General features: G+C 29.1%; 3 protein-coding genes across 6 annotated transcripts in view; 2 read left to right on the forward strand and 1 right to left on the reverse strand.

Annotated features, from left to right (window-relative positions):
* The first annotated feature begins 1,248 nt into the window (after nucleotides 1-1,248).
* On the forward strand, nucleotides 1,249-3,557 carry LOC118645251 (putative nuclease HARBI1). The gene is made up of 4 exons (XM_036285956.1): nucleotides 1,249-1,858; nucleotides 1,953-2,099; nucleotides 2,590-2,857; nucleotides 2,947-3,557. The coding sequence occupies exons 1-4, from the start codon at nucleotides 1,602-1,604 to the stop codon at nucleotides 3,478-3,480; spliced, it is 1,206 nt and encodes a 401-aa protein (XP_036141849.1). The 5' UTR covers nucleotides 1,249-1,601; the 3' UTR covers nucleotides 3,481-3,557.
* A 548-nt stretch (nucleotides 3,558-4,105) lies between these two features.
* LOC118645256 lies at nucleotides 4,106-5,923 on the reverse strand. The gene is made up of 4 exons (XM_036285962.1): nucleotides 5,467-5,923; nucleotides 5,134-5,325; nucleotides 4,548-4,822; nucleotides 4,106-4,465 (listed from the first exon to the last, which is right to left on the reverse strand). Exons 1-4 carry the CDS (start codon nucleotides 5,564-5,566, stop codon nucleotides 4,151-4,153), a joined length of 882 nt encoding a protein of 293 aa, XP_036141855.1. The 5' UTR covers nucleotides 5,567-5,923; the 3' UTR covers nucleotides 4,106-4,150.
* A 2,254-nt stretch (nucleotides 5,924-8,177) lies between these two features.
* LOC105837104 (eukaryotic translation initiation factor 2 subunit 2) overlaps nucleotides 8,178-20,346 on the forward strand; it is a 72,330-nt gene continuing 60,161 nt past the window's right edge. Inside the window, exons 1-4 of one of the 4 annotated variants that reach the window (XM_036286488.1) lie at nucleotides 8,178-8,382; nucleotides 17,421-17,675; nucleotides 18,870-19,026; nucleotides 19,105-19,137. In XM_036286488.1, the coding sequence (XP_036142381.1) occupies nucleotides 8,365-8,382; nucleotides 17,421-17,675; nucleotides 18,870-19,026; nucleotides 19,105-19,137 (463 nt within the window). In that variant the 5' untranslated portion in view covers nucleotides 8,178-8,364. The remainder of the gene's footprint in view (nucleotides 8,383-17,420; nucleotides 17,676-18,869; nucleotides 19,027-19,104; nucleotides 19,138-20,346) is intronic. The other 3 variants (XM_036286489.1, XM_036286492.1, XM_036286491.1) reach the window with 3 other exon arrangements.

Consider the following 20,346-nt stretch of genomic DNA (forward strand, 5'->3'; position numbering starts at 1 on the left):
ATGCATAATGAGAGGAATAAGGAACAAGGAATTAAACATACAGAATTAGCAAGAAGAAATAAGAAGAGGAATTAATCATTTCGCACATCAGGAAGCTATCGCAAAAAATGAAGCGTAATATCTGTTGAATACGCTGGGGTGCTTTGGGAAATTATGCTCAGATAATTGTAGGTTATAACCTAAATAATATATGTATATATACAATATATATATATTATTATAGTTTACGTTACTATATTATATCTTATGTACATACCAGAGTTATCTGGGCGTAATTCCTGAGAAAACCACGTTGTCCGTGAGTTCGTGTTCGCACGTTCACACCCTACACTTCACCACGTGTCTGCATCACACGGCAGACGAAAATGCGTAACGTTACAGATCATAGATAGCGTTGACATGATTCACTTTCGATATTACGCGGATATTTTGGAAATATGTGATAGATATACATGAGATATATCATAGGATATTTTACGGATGTTTTGAGTATATTAGATATAATCTCAGTATATTCAGTAGGAGTTGCGAAGTTCAGTCGCTATATTCTAAGTTTATCTTGAGGATATATCAAAATGACATTCTACTGAGACGTTATATGAATGTTTTACGTATATTCGGTATGATCACAGTACATTACGTATGAGAGTATAATATTCGTACGATATCTGGTGCTGTCTGGGTTACAATAAATTTTTTTAATTTGTAATACAAGTGCATAGTAAATTAAGATATACTGTAAACAGAATACGTTAGATATGCGTTAGATATACGTTATAATAGAAACTTGATAGACAAATTAATAAATAAAATATTTGTAAATAAAATAATCTCTTTAATATTACTTTAGACAATACTTTAAAAATACATGATTGTGTTATATAATTACTATTTTAATGAAGTTAATAATCTTACCATACATTAAAAACAGATTATTTTTAATTGTAATAATCAAATTATTTATGTCGTACTTTTTAGGTTACCTGCTACAAATTCACGGAACTCGCAACTCGCAACTTGCTCGTGATGATTTGGCTATACCGGACAGCATTGAGTTGTCACGAATCATGATGATAGTAGATGGTTGTGCTTATCATATATTTCGGTCCTAGAGAAAATTACTCGGATAGCCATTATCGTAAACACCCATTATTGACGTATATATGTACAAAACATACCTAACTTTTCATGCTAGTTACTTGCTAGTTTGAAGAAAAATGACGAACGTGAGAATACCTACTTTTCTAGTGCTCTACTTATAGGGTGCGTTCGGGGAGCTCACTATTAGCGCTACGCAGCACTACCGCTGTTCGCGGAGACGCTGGATAGCGCTATCAAAATTATGATGACGTCACTGTCCGTAGCGTTTGACGTCATAAACGCGCGCTATCCATGGCTGCGGTCCGAAATGATTTCATGGCACTTACAGCGCTCAAGGCGCTCACGGCCGGTCCGATTCAAATATGACGCTATAGACACTTTCGTTTCGGACCGGCCGTAAGCTCACTTACGTGCTATGTAACCTAAAATACTGTTTGGTTTATTAAAAATTATATTGTCAACATTGTCTAGAAGCCTTAAATCTTAGTATAATATACGAAATGGAGAAGAAACAACAGAAAATAATATTGTCGCAATATTTGGAATTTTGTTTGGAAAGCGATAGTGATTTAGAATTTGCAATTGATATATCCTCAAGTAGTGACGACGAAGAGGAAAAAACACAAAATTTTATACAAATAATGTGTTTGTATTTAAATGAACGAAGAAGTAAAACCCATATGAGACCTCGCATCAAGGATTACATTGAAAAAATTGTTCCCAATTATACTGCAGAAGAATTTAAAATGCATTTTAGGTATGTAAAGTTTTGGCTTAAATTCGAAAAATATTGTAATTGGAATATAAATATCAACTCTAGCGAGTGTGAAATATTATTTCTTTCTTTACAGATTACTACCTGAAACTTTTCAATTTTTATTGGAATTGATAGGACCTGCATTAAGTAGCACAAGGTCAATTAGTGGTAGGAAACCAATATCTGCACAAAAGCAGTTGTTGATGGCTTTGTGGATGATGGGAACACCAGATTCATACAGGTATATTATTATACCTTATTATTAAAAGCATTATACAAGCCTTGCATAAAACGTCGAATTAAAAAGAATTAAAAAATATTGACTTTTTGCAAAAAGTAGAATTCAGAAGATATTTAATTGAATATTCTAAATTCTGAATTGGATTCTGTTCTTTGAGGATTCAATTCTTCGCATTCAATCGCAATAAGAGGCATTCAAATGAATGCGAACCCTCACATTAAAAAAGATTTATTTCTTCTGCTAATTGTTATCGGATTCAGAGGCAAATAAGATTTACTGATTCTATTCTCAATATCGCACTGAAAAGTATTGACCACGATCCAATCCGAGATTTCTGCAAAGCAGAATTTATAATAAAATCTCGTGAATGCAAAACACTATGTTTGAATAAGACATTTTATGCAAGGAATATTATGGGACTTTTTCAAGAAAGTGAAAAGAGAAAATTGTCTTAAATTGTAACAGGAATTACATTAAGTCTGACTTGCAGATCTGTGTGTACAAAATTTAACTTGGGAAAAGCTACAGCAATTCGTACAATGAGAAGAGTTGCTTATGCTTTGCACACTCTAGCTCCTCGATTTATTAAGTGGCCTGTGGATGAGAGAGCAGCTAAAGTAATGATAGAATTTGAAAAAGCCAGTGCATTTCCTAATGTTTTAGGAGCCAATGATGGAACTCACATTAAAATAAGAGCTTTACAACAGGATAAACAATCATATGTGAATCGTAAAGGATACCATTCAATCCATGTGCAAGTAAGAATATCAAAATATGTCTAAAAAATAATTAGACACTGTTTTTGTTTCCTTGTTATGCTTATTTTTGTGTTTAATTTTTTTCTTAGGCAGTTTGTACTCAAAACTTGCTTTTTACGAGTGTCTTTGCTGGAAATGTTGGATCAGTGCATGATGCACGTGTTTTTCGACTTTCTCCTGTCAGTCAGTATGTTCAAGATCCAGAGATCTATTTTTCTTATAATTCTCATCTTGTTGGAGATTTTGCATATGGCATTCATCCATGTATAATGGTACCTTTTAAAGATAATGGCCATTTGACGAATAGACAGAAAAATTTTAATTTTTGTTTATCCTCTGCGAGAATTGCAATTGAGAGAGCCTTTGGGTTATGGAAAGGACGATGGAGAAGCATTTTGGATTGTCTACCTATGGTCACTTTGGAAAAAATTCCAGAATACTTAATAGCTACTTGTGTATTACACAATATTTGTATCTTGAAAGGCGATTTAATAGATTTCAATGAAACACATGAACAAAACAGACACCGTGGAACACTAATACCCGGTAGAACAGAGGATGGTAATGTTAAACGACAAGCAATTATGAATAATTTAATTATAAGGATTAATGGTGCTATATAACTATTCTATATCTATCTATATATGTATGTACATTTACCTTTTTTATATTTTTAAGCTAAATAAATTTTGTAAATTAATTTTGTGACGTTTTAATTTAAGAATATATATCCCTTTTTAGCAATAAGGTTAAAGTAAAAATAATTAAACACTTTGTTACAAGTGATATTTATTTATTAAGATTTCATAGTTTGGTAATTGTATTGTATAAATAATATAAATTATCTGCAATATCTATATATTTGTATAACAAATTTAAACTATGTTTGTACTATAGATAATACAAATATATATTAAATTTTTATTTAATATGTGTAAATAACAAATACCTTTTTTTTTGCGTACCTTTACAATATCAAAATTTAATCAACTTAAATATAAAACAAAAATAATGTTTTTACTAAAAATAAAACAAAATAATATTATTTAACTGTAAAAGTAATATTTTAAGTAATATTAACCAGTCTTTCAACAGCAGTATCTGCTTTTCTAATGGATTAAACTAAACTTTCCTAATGGAATAAACAAAAAATTAATTCTATAATAAGCAATACAATTAAATAAATGTAATTTAAAAAAAGTAAATAGAAAAGAATATAATAGAGAATAAGATTTTTTAAAATCGTTGCAGAAGTAAAAACTAAGAATTTAGAATATTACAAGAATAATTAAATTACTTCTTGTTAATGCTTTCTAATAACTTTTGCATCAGTGTTATTTTTTCCTGGTGTTGTCTTTCTCGTTGTTCCTTCAGTTCTTGAAACCATCTTTCTTTAGCTTCTCTCTTTTTCTCTTTCTGTATTTTTTCCTTTTTTATCTCTGACATAAAGTCATGTAAAACAGTCTCAATTTTCCTTTTGGGTTTTCTTTTATTATCATCATTCGCAGAAGAATCAGATACACTCGCCTGTTCATCACATGGTCCAGCTTCTGAAGCAATAGCTTTAGGAGTTGCCCATCCTGTTTTTCCAAAAATTTCATGCATTCTCTGAAAAAAAATAATGACAAAAAATATTTTGTGGATCTTCAAACATAATTAAAAATTGTAAAAATTAATATTATGCACTTACTTCAAAATATGGCCACGTTTTTCTGTCATTCCCTGACACTGAATTATAGTCCAATATTTTTTTGTATGTTTTCTTTAAACTATTAAATTTTGATTGACATTGTGATCCACTCACAGTATATTCAATATTTATTTTTTTTATTTCATGAGCAATAGCTTCCCAAATTTTATTGTGACGTTTCATACCTCCTGTAAATTCTTCTTTTCTTTCTTCATATTTTTCAAGCAACAAGTATATACATTTAGATGGCCATATAAACAATGACTTTTCATTCACTGTAATTATTAGGTTTTCAGGAGGAATAAAAATTTTTAATTATAAATAATAAAAATCTAACTAAAAAACTTAGGTGCTTTTCAGCAACGACACTGTGGCTGTTTCCAAATTGCTGTCAGTACTGAAAATCTATAGTTTCCGTTACGTACATTATAGATTTTTAGTACTGACAGCAATTTTGAAACACAGCCCACGTAACACAATAAATCATTTTATTTTTTTTTACATACGGCAAACAACAAAGATAAAATAATCACTTTATTACGGTGTTGCTAGAAAGCATTGCTTGTTATATTTCCTTGAAACTCACCTACATCTTTAAGATCATCTTCATCAGAATCTTGTTCTGGAGATGAAGTATAAGATTTATCATTGCATGAAGACTGTTGAATTGAAGTATTTATATCATTATTTGTCGAAGTTTGTACATTCAATTGACTATTTAATTTTTTACTTCTCTTTTTATATATTTCATTAACGAGGCTTGTCATATAATTTATATCTAGAAATAATTATAAAATTACTATAATTATTTTATATTTTTCTTATATACTTCTCTAGTATAATAACAAATAGTTTATTATAAAAATAAGTATACAATAAATTCTAACCTCATCATTACACAGACATTATTTCTTCTTACCTGTATTCACTCTCTCTGCATCTTGTGGCGAAATTTTCAGTATTAATGTCTCATTTGCATCTTCCACGAAGACAGGAACAGATATCAATTTATTCGACATTATAATGCAGTTTTTTACTTTTAATTGCTATGTCCTTTTTTAAATCCTCACTTTTTCGCGCATTCTGACGTCATGCGGCTACGAGACGTTCACAGTGACCCATCTTCCATCCAGGGTCACCATGAGCACTGAAACGTCACGTATTGATAACGTCATTATGCTCATGAAAACACTGCAAGCGTGAATCGGACCAATCGTGAGCGCGCTAATAGCGCTGTAGGCGTGTTTCGGACCGCAGCCCATGCTACTGCTTCAGAGGTAGTGCATGGATAGCGTTTGGCTCAATCCCCACCGTCTGTTTAAACATCACGTGCTATCTCTCTTTTAAGGTTAGAGAAAATTTATGCGTGATCTTGAAAGAAGAAAATAAGAAATTGTTTATATGTCCTAATGAAAATATTTAATTAAAAATCTCTCTTCATTGAGAGAGAGAGAGAGAGAGAGAGAGAGAGAGAAAGAGGAGATCTGTTTCATTAAAATTTATTAAATTTATTAAAATATATTAAAATTCTTTAATATATACTCATTTAAATTTGTTAAAATTTCTTAAAATTCATAAAATTTATTTTATTACATTGTTATTTATTATATAAATAAATTTTATAAATTTTAATAAATGTTAAATATTAATTTTTAATAAATTTTAATGCATTTTAATAAATCTTAATAAATAATAAAAAGGGATTAAATAAAAAAGTTTCTGTGAAATATTTCATTAATATATTTCTATCAAGATGATCAAGACTGGATCTTTGAGTTTAATATTATTTTTCATCAAAATATGTATATACTCAAATAGCCAAATAAAAGCAACGTGTTGTTATTTTGCTGTCACTTATTCCCTATTAATTTTATCAAACTAAAGCCAAGGTGTTTCTTCAAACTGTCTGTTGTTCTGACATCATGTAAAATTCTACATTAGAATTCAACAAACTGACGGCAAGTTGTCAACATGCATGCACAATTGCTGTCAATGTGACAAGTTTATTATTCCTCAATGCATGCACTTATAATTTTATAAATTCATGAAGGTTATTTGCTCTCCTGATGTTAACTTTGTTCCACGTTAAATTACAATGACAGCAAATTGTGGGCAAGTTCACAACATACATGCAGTGCATTAATTTGCCCGATATGCTTAATCTTGCTTGGCTATCTGGGTAATAATATATACTATTTTGATTCATTACACTGCTTGTACTGTTTGTCTTAAAATGCAATCCTTTTCTGTACCAATTGCAAATATGTAAACGACTTAAGTATCATTATTATCAATTAAATTAATAACGTAATCATATATTATTTTAAAATTTTAGTTTAAATAATTAATGCAATTCAAGAGCGACAGTATACGACATAGTGCAAAAGAACATAAATTTACATAAAAAAATTGTATTAGGCATAAGCTTTAAACATATAATATTATGTAAAATAAATATAAATTAATAATTAATTAATTTGATTTTGAATTGAGATAGAAAAATGGAACAAAATAAAAATTTATAGGTAATTGTTTAAATTATTTTATTTTATTACATATAAAATAATTTTAATGAAAGAGTAATATATAGGACTTATTAATTATTATTTAATTTATTTAAAAATTAAAAAATTTATTTAATAAGATCGTAAATAACTTTAATAATTTTTATTTTGTAAACTTCAATAATTTTAATTTTCATTGAAAAATTTAATTGTTTAATAATCATTTTATAATTATTAAAATATTGAATATAAAATAAATGTAAACAAATAAGTATCATATATATATAAAGAAAAATAATAATAAATATACTAAGTAACATTGTTAACATAAATAATTATTAATATATATATAAACATTTTGTTAATATTGCTGGCAGTGGCTAATCAACTGCCCAACAGTGTTTGCTACGCTATAGCTGTTCACGGAACTCGCTATCACTACCGCGCTATTGGCTCCACGAACAGTTCAGATAGCGTTAGCGTTTGTAGCGTTAATAGTGTCTCCCCGAACGCACCCATAGGCCAGTATTCATAGTCGGATCTTATATTTAAGATCATCTTAAGTACTGTCTTAAGATGCCATCAGCCAATCACAGAGCTGTATTAGCATCTTAAGATATTGCTTGAGACGATCTTGAAATAAGATTCGACTATGGCCGGTATTCATAGTCAAATCTTATTTCAAGATCGTCTCAAGCAATGTCTTAAGATGCTAATACGACTCTGTGATTGGTTGATGACATCTTAAGACAGTACTTAAGATGATCTTAAATATAAGATCCGACTATGAATACCGGCCTATGAATACCAGCCATAGCACTGGCCCCTCCATTAATACAAGCTCTATGGCCGGTATTCATAGTCAAATCTTATTTCAAAATCGTCTCAAGCAATGTCTTAAGATGCTAATACGGCTCTGTGATTGGTTGATGGCATCTTAAGACAGTACTTAAGATGATCTTAAATATAAGACCCGACTATGAATACCGGCCTATGTTGTAGGCCAATCAATTTTCTTATGTATATGCTTATGCGCTTATGCAAGTTTGTGTGGATATACCATAAGATGTGACGCGAACAAACCTCTAAATAGTCCTATGGCGTTGATCGTTCTTTTCTTTTTAAGAGGTTGGGCTCTCTGTAGTAAAGTTACTATGCCACCAAATTTTCTGATGCAATCTTTTTGGAGCAATGTGCAGCAGTGGAGGTTGAAATTATTTTGTTCAATTTTCTCGTATGCTTTATGTCACTTAAGTTCACGATAAGCAAAAAGTTTTTTTCATTCGGCACGAGAAAGTTCTGCAATCAAAAAAATGACGGAAGAAGATTCGGTACGTAAAATATAAAGATATTTAGATTGAACATAAATGTGTGACATCAACGTTCTGTACTACTTCAATTTTTCTATTGAAATTTTTTATTAAAATAACCTGTTTTGCTTTTTTCATCATTTAAAAGGAATTATATGTTATGATATTTAAAAGGCGAAAGAAATAATTTTATTTTCGAAATCATTACTTGTTAAAGAAATTTTTTATTGTTAATAATCTTTTAATTGCAAGAAAATTTTTCTAACGAAAAAATTAGGAGCTATTTATTTATTACATAAACATTTTATTACATTTAACACATTGGGTGCTACATTTACACATATTAAACTTTTTATTGAGGCCACATGTATATACTGCCATATTTATTTAAATGTGTATAAACCATATTTTAGATAAATATGCAGTATAACACTTTTACCTCTGATGTTTTCTAATGTTGTAAATTTGTGTATTTTTATGTTTAAAATCTTACCTGGGAAGAAAAATTGCAGATAAAGTTGCCCTTTTAAAAAATTTAATTTTAAAGTTTTTTGATATTGGTGAGAAATATGATAAATTTATGACTATAAAGATATTGCATATGTTTTTTAATATTGTACTTTTTATATTGCAATTTATAAATTAAAACAAGTTATTCAGTCAAACAGCTTAATAACAATTGTTGTCTTTTTGTTTATTATATTGGTGATGCTAAATTGTAGCCCTTTATATGATCATTATTTTGGAGTCAAAATTTAACACATCATAATTGAATGAATTTGATTAATTTTGCATATTTGGGATTGTTTATGGTTAAAAATTACTTTATAAACTTGCAAATTAATTTTAAAATAGCAAATATTTTCTATTTTAATTAAAAATAAAGTTTCTGAGAAATTGATTAAAAATTTAAACTTTGTTAATTTATATAATTAAAACAAATATTCTTTGCTTTAATAAGAAATTAAAATTTTTTGAATTATATTTTAATTACTTGCAATAAAAGATATATAAATTTGGGCCACACAATTTAATGTTCAACGTCTCGAACAAGAAGCCGACAATTGTTATTTAAATTGTTGAATAACTTATTTTACATCTAATTTATAAATTGTAATATTAAAAACAACATTAAAGAGTATAAACAATATCCATACAGTCATAAATTTATCATGTTTCTGTTGACATAAACTTTTTAAAATTAAATTAAAAAAAGATTTGAGTGACAATTTTCTTTTTCACGGGAAAAATTCTATGCACAATAAAACACGAATTTACAAAGTTAGAGAAAAATTGGAAGTGAGAGTGTTATACTGCATATTTATTATATTTTATAAGTTTTATAATAAGACTGATCAATATATTACTACCAAAAGAAAGCAACAATATAAGAGGTGCTGTGTATAAGCTAATTACTTATTGATTGATGACGTAATGAAATATTTTGTAATAATATATCAGTTCTTAGTTCTTTTGTTCTCTATCTTCAGTCAAAACATAAACAAATGGCCTGAATGAAAAGTTGAACAAAAATAGTTCGGCATGTTACATGTTAATACACACATTTGCTTTCCAGACTCTTGCTACGCATCATAAGTCATTTATATCTGTTTTGTTAAAGAAGGGTGTCAAAAAGTGCGATTTTGTGCCAACTGGAGGAAACCTTGGGATTTAGTTTTTTCTTCACAGTTTTGAAGGTGCTGAGTTCAAATATGATAATTTAAACTATTAAAACCTTGGGGAAATATATTGTACTTGAGATAATGTCAGCAATCTATGTAATTAACTATAGCAAAATTTAAATAAGGAATAACGCATATTATACATTAAGTGAATATGCAGATATCAATATATAGGTGAATCTATTTACATAGGTATACATGAGCGTGTTCCGTTCCAATTACCTGTTTAACTAAATATTGCAAGCTCCATGGTGATAGACTGAAAAAAGATTATGAGCGTATGTACAACAGTATCCAAATTGCCTATATCTTTCTGCAATAAAAGTGCACTCTCCCTCTTCCTTCTCTATATAATCGAATTTTCAGAAATGACATGTAGCATAAGCACAACAATCATTTTTTAACACTTATGTTTTTATTGCAAAAAGATATAGGCAATTTGAATACTCTTGTATGCACATGTTTATAATCTTTTCTCGGTCTGTCACTGCAGAGCTTGCAATATTTAGTTGAACAGGTAATTTAAACAGGACACACTCATATATACGTATGTGAATAGATTCACTTATATTTGATATTTACATATTCACTTAACTCTTTGGTCACACAGGGTGGTTAAATTCAACCCCCATCGCTTAAATTCAACACATTATATCTTTCCGATTTAAGAAAAAATGATACTAGTAACGCCATTTAATGGTAATTCAAGGTTTTATCTATGCTCTTGTATTATACTGTAACTGAAAGTCGCGTTGGTTTATTTTTGGCAGTCGTTCAAAGACAAGGTAGGGTGGTAGCCACTCCATGTGTAACTTTTGTGTAAGTTTTTTATGTTTTTTAGTGGTTTGAATTTTTGTGTTTTTTGTGGTCTAAAAAGTGTAAAAGTATGATATAATACAGATTCTTATGCCTAGAATTTTTTAAAAATCTTTATGTTAATTTATTCTTTGAAAATATGCAGCATAATGGTCTATAATTTACGGCAGCGACCATATAAAGTATTTTACAAAATGATGGACATAATGATTTCAACGATGTTAATTCAGATGTCGAGGAAAATCATATTTAAAGAAACATATTCAAGCGATTCAGAGCAATTTGTGGACAGTGATTTTGAAAATGTAACGTTAAATTAACGCATTCTAACATTGCGTGCACGCGGTGGACCGCAATCTATTTTGCGAGGAAAAAGTGGTTTTGCGTGGCATACAAAAAAGTGACGCTCAAGTAAATACTATCGTAACATGACTTTTCTATGAAAATACCTGTTTTTCAGTATACTAAAATACTCCATTTTCAGTATGCAAAATAAATACTCTTTTTGAAAAAATGGTCAAAGACATCTTTTTTTCTTTGAAGTACAAGACTTGAACAATAAAAGTCTAAATTTTTAGCTAAAAATATTAAAAATTAAAAAAATTATGATTTATTTTGTAAAAACTCTTCTTTTTCTAATATTGGAAGATTCAAAAATTTTTTTAGGTACTAACGGTTTTAGATTTTTGCTTAAATAATATCAGAATACACTTTCCAAACATTCAAGTTTATCCATAAATTTTTTTGTTACCATATGTTTGATAATTTCATAAATACAGCAGTTTAAAAATGACGATGGGTGGTAACCCAGTGTGACTTCGAAGGGTTAATGTATAATACATGTATTCCTTGTTTGAATTTTGTTATAATTAATTATACAGATTGTCGACATTATTTCAGCAAGTACAATATGTTTCCCCAAGTTTTTAATAGTTAGATTATCATATTTAAACTCAGTATCTTCAAAACTGTGAAAAAAAGCTAAATCCTAAGGTTTTCTCCAATCGGCAAAAAAATTGCATTTTTTTGACACCCTTTTTTCAATCACTTTAAAAAGTAAGTAATATTAGGCTTTCAGTCCCGAAGTGATTAATACTTTGATTGTATACATGTTCCAAATTAGGCGCCCATTTTGTCAGATACCCTTTTTTGACATGTGTCTTGAAAACCAAGATTAATTATTACAAAAAATGCAAAATGGTATTATAAAAATTATTACATTATTTAATAGAAGATACTTTCTAATTTAAATTTATGTTTTTAAAACTGTTTTTCAACTATTATTTAAGAAATATAGCCTAAAAACTAATATGTAAAAATTAGTCGATCCCTAATGCAACACATGATATTTGAATATTCTGTATATTCCCTGTAATGTGGATTGAGAACTTTCTTATAATATCTTCTATAATATATCATTATTTGTAGAGAAAAGGCTCTGAATTTAGAACACCACTTTATTTTTGGGCTATATTTCTTAAATAATAGTTGGAAAAACAGTTTTAAAAACATGAATTTAAATTAGAAAATATCTTCTATTAAATAATATAGTAATTTTTATAATACTATTTTGCATTTTTTGTAATATAATTAATGTTTTTAAGACACATGTCAAAAAAAGTGTCTCACAAAATAGGCGCTTAATTTGGAACATGTATACGATCGAAGTATTAATCACTTCGGGACTGAAAGCCTAATATTAGGCGCTGGAGCAATGTCATCTTTTTCGTAGTTTAACTCACTGACAAGGACAAAATTGTTAAAGTAATGATATGAAGAAAATGCGCTAATCATAAAAATAAATGTTTATACGAAATAGAACATTTACTTTTTTATTATTATTCTTTGGCTGACATTCATAGTTGCTTTTTCATTAAGCCTGCATCGGACTAGAAATTGATATTGGGATTGATTATAAATATTACAAATAAATATTTGACTACAAACATTTGGCGCTGCTAAACCGAATAATTTGCCAGCTCTCTTTCTTCTCTTCTTGTGCATGCATCTGAATGTGTGTGTGTGTGTGTGTGTGTGTGTGTGTGTGTGTGTGTGTGTGTGTGTGTGTGTGTGTGTGTGTGTGTGTGTGTGTGCGTGCGTGCGTGTGTGCGTGCGTGCGTGCGTGCGTGCGTGCGTGCATGTGTTTTTAGTATTAGCAGCGCCAAGTTTTTGTAGTAAAATTTATTTGTAATATCTTTCTAGTCTGATGCGGGTTTAATGAAAAACTAAACTATGAATGCAAAACAAAGAATAATAATGAAAAAGTAGATGTTCCATTTTGTATAAATATCCATTTTTATGGTTGGCGAATTTTCTTTGTATCATTACCTTTGTAGAGGAAAAATTCAATACTCTCATTTTGTAATGTCAAATCCAAGTTGTTTTGTATAAAAAATACATTTTTGAGGGTGTTTTTTACGCGCGTATATTTGGCACTTTTTTGTACCTTTTTTTAAAAAAGGTAATTTTGTCGTAATTTCACTCATTTTGTAGTATCAGATATCTCATCTTTTTTTATTATATACAATGGAGATTCTTAAGACAATTTTTAAGTTCGTATTAAATTAAAAATTGAAATTGAGATGATCTTGTCTATGTTATGTTCAAGATCAAGTATATATTTTTATCATGTTTTCTTCTTAAAATTCCACAAACTTTGATTGAAACTTTTTTACCTCAGTAAACCTGGCACTCATTACTAAAAAAAGTTTGGACATACGGCATAATTATCTGCTAATTTTTTGCTCTAGTCCCAAATTTTTTGCTCCTACCGTTTGCAAGAAATAAAGGACAAATGTGGAGGTGCCATGTTTATGTGACGTTAGCAATCCCATTAATAAAAAAAATGCATAAACAAAAAAACAAATACACCAAAATTTTCTGCTCATTATGTGTTTTAAGATAATGTAAACATATATTAAAAATATTAAACGCTTAACAAAGTATCGGTATTCAAAGCCGTACAGTTGTATTTAACTTAAATGTACTTCTTTAAATACTCGTAAAATATACAATTAAAATTTTTAACTTTAAAAACCTTTAAAATTCACAACAATACAAGAAAGTAACCTTAAAAAATTAGTTGCTGCACCGACCTTGGTATCAAAATAATTGTCTATTTATCTGTTTTTAAAATATCTTGGTCCCAAATTTTTTATGGTTAATATTTAACTTATGTGACTCAATTGTTAAGGTGACGATGCTGACGCGGTTACAAGAGTAAAGTCTCAGCAAACACAGAACATAGCAGCAACATTGCGGCAATGTTATAACATTGTAGCAACATTGCAGCAATATTACAAAATTGCCGCAATGTTGCTGCAATGTTCTATGTTTACTGAGGTATTTTTTTTTAATTAAGTGCTATATCGAATATTTTAAGAAAAGGTAAATACTAAAGTATTAAGATGATTGTCTATTTATCTTTTTTTAAAATATTCTGGACCCGAATTTTTGTCTATGCTTTAACACTTCCAACTTAACATTTCAGTTGCAAGTTAAATATTAAGCAAAAAATTTGTGACCAAAATATTTTAAGAGTAGTTAAATAGGCGATTATTTTTATACTAAAATTGATATAGTAATTAATGTTTATAAGGTACTTTACTATTGTGAGCGTATCAGCACCGCCATCTTAACAATTGAGTTACACGAGTTAAATATTAAGCAAAAAATTTGGGACCAGTAATGTTTATACACATGTACGTATATACATATGAGCATGTATGTACATATAAAGGGTATATCCAAGATCAATCACAGGAGCCGGCATGTACGTTCCTCATGAAAAACTGCGACAAAAATGTCAGTTACAAAATGTTGAAGGCCAATAGTTTTTAAACAGTGAGCCTTTGAAACTTTCCAACCACAACCTGAAACTCGTGCTGTCAGATGTGGCGCAAATGGCCGGCCGTTGTTTTGACGAGTACGAGTATTGCTTTGCTCTTTGAAAAGAAATTTTGGAAATGTTTGTCGACTGATGTTTTTAAGATTATTTGATTAGATAATTTAATAATTTAATTTATTAATTTATTTATATATAAAACGTATTTCAGAAATACATACTCTTTATTGATATAAATGATGTTTTATCGAATTTGCAACTGATATTACTTTTTGTCAATTAAATTGGACTCAATTTAAGAATACAGCAATAGATGTTAATAGAGATTTCACAGATTTATACGGTGTAATATTCATTCGGCACCGTGCCGTTTAGCGTTACTCGTCAAATAAAAGCGTTTGGCCAGTCGCTTAGTTGCGCCGCGCCTGACGGCGCGAATTTCACAGCCTGTAGTTGGAAAGATTCAAAGTTTACCATTTAAAAACTATTGACCCCTCAACATTTTGCTATTGACATTTTTTACTCAGTTTTTCATGGGGAATACGCTGTACATGCCGGCTCTTGCAATTGATCTGGAACACCCTGTATATGCACGCGTGTATATTTATTTCTCTCTCTCTTTCTCCCTTTCCCCTTTCTCTTTCTTTCTCTATTTCTCTTATAGCGTTTTCGACCGGCCTGGGTTAATTGCTCCGGGTGCGATTAATCATAAGGTTAATTACAGCCACTCTTCTGAAGAAGGGAATAACTGTAATTGGCCAGTTTTAGGAGAAAAAAATCTGAGACGGATTAACCCAGCACCGGTCGAAAACGCCATTAATTTGACAATAATACTGTTTCTAACACACAATAATTATGATTTATTTACATGTGTAGCCAACAATTTTTTATGATAAAATTTTTTACCGTGTTTCTCCTTAAAATGTAAATAATAAATGTAATAATAATATTTTAATCTCATCCAGTAGCTTGTTTTTTAAAAATCTTTTTTAAAAGTTTCCTTGGAACAAGTTGGACATTAGATCTTGTAATACAGATACTTTCTGATACACAAAGATTTAAAAATATTTTAATAACTCGTCGATACATTGCAAAAGAATAAACCGCTCACTTCATCCTATCATTTTTTTTTTAATTACTTTATTTGGTATCTTCAAGTCGATATCCCTAATAAAACAGTACGTGATATTCACATTAAGGGTGTATCGGATATACAATCTTAGACAAAAGTACATGAAATTTGAAATACTTAAATATCTATGCCTAACGCATAATAAATCTAGATGTAAGAAACTTGAATGATAGTTGGAGTCTTATTTTTACTCTTACAAAGGTATTTTTTACGTATTTGCGATTTTTTTCACTTATGAGTTTAAACTTTTGACAGTGAAAATGCACAATTATCTCAAGTTATATTTTATTTCTTTAAAACGGTGTAGTGAAGACAATTGAAACTTGGCAGATATTTTCATCTATTCATATACTAGATGTACAAAAAAATTCAAAACACTGGTACTATTTCTTCTATATTTTTTTAGCTGTTTCATCCGTCAAGATCGTCCTTTTCCATAAGATAGAAAAGGATACCATGTAAAATCAGTGAAAATTAAAATAGTTATAACTCAGCAACCGTTTAGTGGATGCGTTTTCAATTTTTTGCAGTACATTAGGGAAACTAAAAGAACAATTTCATAAATTTTTAGCAACTTTGTACCATTTTGAACTTCAGTCCGATACATCCTTAATGCTACGTAGATTGGCATCGTAAAATCTACGTCAAGTATTTGGATATTTGAGTGAACATCCGCTCAAGAACGGTACTACTAGCATCTATGTGAATGCAATCATAGGTTTGACATAGAAATTAGGTAAAAATTTTACGAATTTTAGAAACATCCTCGTAATATACACGTACCCTCTAGATTTCTTGGAGTGAAATGTCACTCCAAAAGAATGAAATTTTACTCTAAGAAAACATTAATTATAAAAAAAAACCTAAACTGATATATCAGAAAACATTGTTGACAAAGAGAATCAAGAACCGGAATCGACAGTTGATGATGAGGCACTAGACTTGGAAAACTTTGATAAAAAGAAGAAACAGTATTATAAAAATTATTATGTTATTTGATAAAAGATAACTTTTAATTTGTATTTGTTTTTAATATTGTTTTTCTAACTATTATTTAAGAAATATTGTGTCCAAAAACAAAGTAGTGTTCTATACTTGGTGCCTTTATATATATAATATCATTGCTATGAACCAATACTAGATGTTCGAGCAGTGCAAATTATGTGCTGGAAATTGTTAATTTAAACAATTATATATGCGAACATTTAGTGTTGGCTCATAGGAACGATATTAAATATATATTTCCAACATTCTAAAAACGTTTTATGGGATCTTATATATTTTTTTATTTTTTTTTTTCTTTACTTTAAAATACTGTTTTTATGTAAGATTTGATAAGTTTTTATGATGTATAAAATATTTATTAATTTTGTCATATAAAAATTTATTAGCTAAATGTTTTTTAAACATTGACTAAACATGGTATAACTGATCATAGCTAACAAGATATTTTAAAGAAAAGAAATATGTAGGACAAATGTTGCAAGATGTATGTTAAATGTTTTTTTTTATTTATTTATGATTATATGTTTATTTGAATAATATGATCTATTTTAATTTATTTTAATTTGCCAAAAATTGCTAGGTATTTGATCCGACTTTGAAGAAAAAGAAAAAGAAGAAGAAGACCACTTTTGATATTGAGGCAGCTTTCAATGAAGGAGGTAACAGTGGTGATATATCGGAAAACATTGTTGACAAAGAGAATCAAGAACCGGAACCGACAGTTGATGATGATGAGGCACTAGACTTGGAAAACTTTGGTAAAAAGAAGAAAAAAAAGAAAAAGGCATTTAATCTAGATGAATTGGAAGCAGCTTTACCTGATACAAAGAAAGAGGTAGAAAATGTTTTTGTAACTTTATATTTTGTAACTTCAGATATTTCTAATAACTTTTTTTTGTGTACTATTTGTATTACTTACCATTAACTACTTAATTTTATTTGTTATATTTTTATTAGGGCATGTTTTGATAAAACATTAAAAAAAATAATAAATTATGCTGATTTATAAATATATATTAAGGGGACTACATACACCCAGAAACGTAAAAAATAAACCTTTTTCTCGATTTTTTTTTTAAACGTAATGTATGTAATTAATCATAGTTTTCTTTACTTTAAAATACATTCTTAGAACATGTTTTAGAATAAATTTGAACTGAAAATATTTAATAATGGCGGAGATATCGTCCTCGTCGCAAGACCTTGTTGAAAAAAGGTGCTCCGCGGTGCTAATTGCAGCTCGTACAGGACTTATCTGAAACAGATCAGCCTAGAATTTTCTTAAAGTGAATGATATTACCTAGTCTTTATTGTGGCCGAGTTTTAAAATATCGATTTTTGCCAAATGGTGGCCGTTTAAAGAAAAAAACGATTTTTTAGGATAAAAATCGGTCGTTTTTTTAACTTAAAAAAAAGTAAGAGCTCTAAAAAAACCGCCACGATAAAGACTGCCTTTTTTTGCCTCCAAATTTCAAGTAAATCGGTCCAGCCGTTTCCGAGATATTTTTGGCACGCGTTTTGAAAACAAGTTTCGAGAAAAACGCGTTTAAAGTTTGACATTCGGTTAAAACGTAGATAATTTTTTTTCAAACTTACATGGAGTTATCCACTCCAGGGTCAGTGAACCCTCCCTAGATGTAGCGGCTTCAATTCTAGCTTCGAATCTAGCTTGCCGGCGTAATATTCTTGCGTAAGCTTCTTGCTGCGAAGAATTAGAAGGCGCCCATCGCATTCCAGCGTCGTCGAACGCGCTTGGACCTTTCTCGCTATATCCGACAATTTTCAAGGAATTATTTTGAAACTTGCAGGGGATATTCTCAAGACCTTATACTTTACGAATATGCAAAAAACGAAAAATGCATTTTTTTTTTAATTTCTGGGTGTATGTAGCCCTTTAATAAGTAAACTACGAATTTTATTTTATTATTAATTACTTTTTAAATAATCTAGTAATTCATAAAATAAATATTATGAATGTATAAGCAATAATATTTGATTAGATTGTATTTAAATTTTTTTTATTTTATAGGAATCTATAGAACAACAGGTTGAGGAAATTGTGATGGATGATGACTTTGATTTAGATATGGACTTTTCCAAGACAAAGAAAAAAAAGAAAAAGAAGAAAGATCTTGATGAATTGGTAGCTGAAGAAGAGCGCAAAGAGATTGAAGATAAGGAGAATGGTATGTACTAATATGGAATGATTTTTGTCAATATGTTTTTGCATCTAGTTGTTTATGTTATCCATTATTTGTTAACATGCTGCACTGAATCTGAGCGAAGTGCAGAGTATGGTAAGACATATGCTTGGTGTACTTTAATTACGTTAACCGTGCACATAATTATTCTCCATTATCCTTGCACTTGTGCATTTTATGATAAAATTAATATTGAAACATTTTTAACTGTTTTTGTAATCCAAAAAATTAATTTTTTAAAAATATGGTTATATGAGTTATTCTACATGAAATCGATCACATTCAGAATAGTTTAATAGAAAAACTACCAGGTCGCAAAATATAGTTTTAAACATGACCTTTGAAATGTTATTTGGCAGAACTCGATGTGTAAAATGGCTGACTTGATATGGTGGGTAGGAGGAACATTGCAAAAGAAATTTTGTGAAATGCATTGTAAAAGTTAAAAAGCATGATAAAATTGCTCACACATTTTTGTTTCTATATTATATTCATGAATTGTTTTAAATGTTCGAAGAACAATCGAGAGAAATTTTTGTTATTTTATTGGTCTCTCCGCCATTAAATCTATTTTGATTTTTGAAAATTTCTGAGAGAGCTTATGGAAATAGTAATAATAGTGTAATAATAATAATAATGTTTTTACAATGCTTTAAAATTATTTTTACAATGTTCCTTTTTCTAACCATATTGAGGCATTTTGAATATCAGGAATAAAGAATCAGGAATAACAAACCAACATGTAGAATAGATTGAGCATCGCGATAGATGAACGCCCGATATGGAAAGAGAGATACTGCATATGAAGCCTAGAGTTCCTATAAGAAGAGTTGTGCCAATGTGACGGACGTCGCCATTTTCCGTTTCATAGCATGTAAAGGCGGCAAATTTCAATCTTATTTCAAGTCTTATTTAATTTTCTATTCATATTTTTCGACGTTCTAAAGCTTGTGGAAACATATGCATCATTGCACCTTTTTTTGATGTATTATAGCATTTAAAAGCTACACAATTCGGCATTTTCTATTTTTAACATTAATACAAGATATGACATATATATATATATATATATATATATATATATATATATATATTTGTACATATAGATATATAATTGTAAATAAAATAAATGTGATTGAAAATGCTGTGGAAGAAAGGAAGGATATATTTATAAATGTAATTTTAAAAATGCTGAAAAACCTTAGCATTTTTGAGATTACATTTACAAATATATCCTTCTTTTATTCCACAGCATTTTTAATCACATTTATTTTATTTACAATTATATTACAATTTTAATAGTAT

Source organism: Monomorium pharaonis, chromosome 4 (genome assembly GCF_013373865.1).
Source record: "Monomorium pharaonis isolate MP-MQ-018 chromosome 4, ASM1337386v2, whole genome shotgun sequence".
Classification (NCBI taxonomy): domain Eukaryota; kingdom Metazoa; phylum Arthropoda; class Insecta; order Hymenoptera; family Formicidae; genus Monomorium; species Monomorium pharaonis.

Excerpts from the sequence above, each read along its gene's own strand:
- LOC118645251 (XM_036285956.1), top strand. The coding sequence starts at position 1,602 with ATGGAGAAGAAACAACAGAAAATAATATTGTCGCAATATTTGGAATTT. Across the intron at positions 2,100-2,589 it reads GGAACACCAGATTCATACAG|ATCTGTGTGTACAAAATTTA; the intron begins GTATATTATTAT and ends TCTGACTTGCAG. Across the intron at positions 2,858-2,946 it reads ACCATTCAATCCATGTGCAA|GCAGTTTGTACTCAAAACTT; the intron begins GTAAGAATATCA and ends TTTTTTTCTTAG.
- LOC118645256 (XM_036285962.1), bottom strand. The coding sequence starts at position 5,566 with ATGTCGAATAAATTGATATCTGTTCCTGTCTTCGTGGAAGATGCAAAT. Across the intron at positions 5,326-5,466 it reads TGCAGAGAGAGTGAATACAG|ATATAAATTATATGACAAGC; the intron begins GTAAGAAGAAAT and ends AATTATTTCTAG. Across the intron at positions 4,823-5,133 it reads AGATGATCTTAAAGATGTAG|TGAATGAAAAGTCATTGTTT; the intron begins GTGAGTTTCAAG and ends TAATAATTACAG.